A 1047-nucleotide genomic window follows, 5' to 3' on the forward strand; every position below is an offset into this window, starting at 1 on the left:
GGGGGTGTCCTGTAACCTAGATTTGCCAGCAGTCAGGGTGGCACCTCAGGGAGGCTGGGAGGAAGATGACTCTGCGGGGTGGGGGACGCAGAAGGGGTGCGGGGAACAAGCTGAAAGCTGACTTCCTCAAGGGTTTTGGGGAGCAGGGTCCTGGAGTGGAGGGCCTGCGAGGAAAGGTGTGTGATAACTCAGGATTGGGGCAAGGGGGCCTTAGGGTTTTCAAGAGCCGTAACAGGAGACTCCAGTATTGGTGTTGGTTGAGTGGTGAGGGGAGGCCCAGCTGCACTGAGGAGCAGCAGAACCCAGGCTTACTCCTGGCTTACTCTGATAGGGCAGGGGAGTGGGGGGATGGGGGTGGGGTGGGATAAGGGGAGTCTCAGGGACAGGTGGGGGGCGTCGGGGCTGTAGACTGGGGAAGGCGAATGGGGCCACGGCGAGCAAGCACCGGGAGAGGGCTTGAGCTACCCTGGCTGCGGCGGTGAGGGGCAAGCGCCAGCAGGGTAGGGAGGAAGAGGAGCCGCGGCCGTCGGGGACGGGGAGACGCCGCGCTGGCCCGAAAGACCGGGTTCGGCCGCCGTCCCCAGGGGCTGGTGCGGGAAGGGGCCGGGGGCGGCTGGATCCGAGACCAGGAGCCGCGGGCGACCGAGGGGCGGCGGCGGTGGCCCCGGGTCACGGGACAGGGACAGGGTCGCGTCCCTCCTGTCCAGGCTTAGAGCGCTGGGGCCGCGTCGAGGAGGGGCCCCGGGAGGGGCCGGTTTCGGGTGACACGGCGACCAGGAGGACGGAAGAGGACTGAGGGTCCAGCCCGGTTCCGAGCCGGTCCCGGGCCGCCTCGGGGAGGGGAGGGATGGGGCCGGCGCCCGGCTAGCCGGCCGGGCGCCCTGCGGGCAGTTCCTCCTCCCGGGCGCACCTTGAGGCTCCGGCGGACCGGCCTCTCGATGATGGTGAGCTCCTGCAGGTCATCCATGTAGCCGAACAGGCTGTTCTGACTGAAATCCATCGCGGCGGCGGCGGGCGGCGGCGGATGCATGGACCGCCGGGGCCCCT

The 1047-nt window shown here is 69.3% G+C and overlaps 1 protein-coding gene across 3 annotated transcripts in view; it reads right to left on the minus strand.

The window, feature by feature from the left end:
* PPP4R4 (protein phosphatase 4, regulatory subunit 4) overlaps positions 1-1047 on the minus strand; it is an 85348-nt gene that overhangs the window by 81916 nt on the left and 2385 nt on the right. For 2 of the 3 annotated variants that reach the window (XM_004681593.2, XM_012724691.1), the window contains exon 1: positions 911-1041. The exons of the other annotated variant lie outside the window; for it this stretch is intronic. In XM_004681593.2, the coding sequence (XP_004681650.1) occupies positions 911-1030 (120 nt within the window). In that variant the 5' untranslated portion in view covers positions 1031-1041. Of the gene's footprint in view, positions 1-910; positions 1042-1047 lie in introns of those variants that run through there. 3 annotated transcript variants of the gene reach the window in all.

Source organism: Condylura cristata, unplaced genomic scaffold (genome assembly GCF_000260355.1).
Source record: "Condylura cristata isolate star-nosed mole 26May11 unplaced genomic scaffold, ConCri1.0 scaffold00013, whole genome shotgun sequence".
In the NCBI taxonomy this organism is placed as follows: domain Eukaryota; kingdom Metazoa; phylum Chordata; class Mammalia; order Eulipotyphla; family Talpidae; genus Condylura; species Condylura cristata.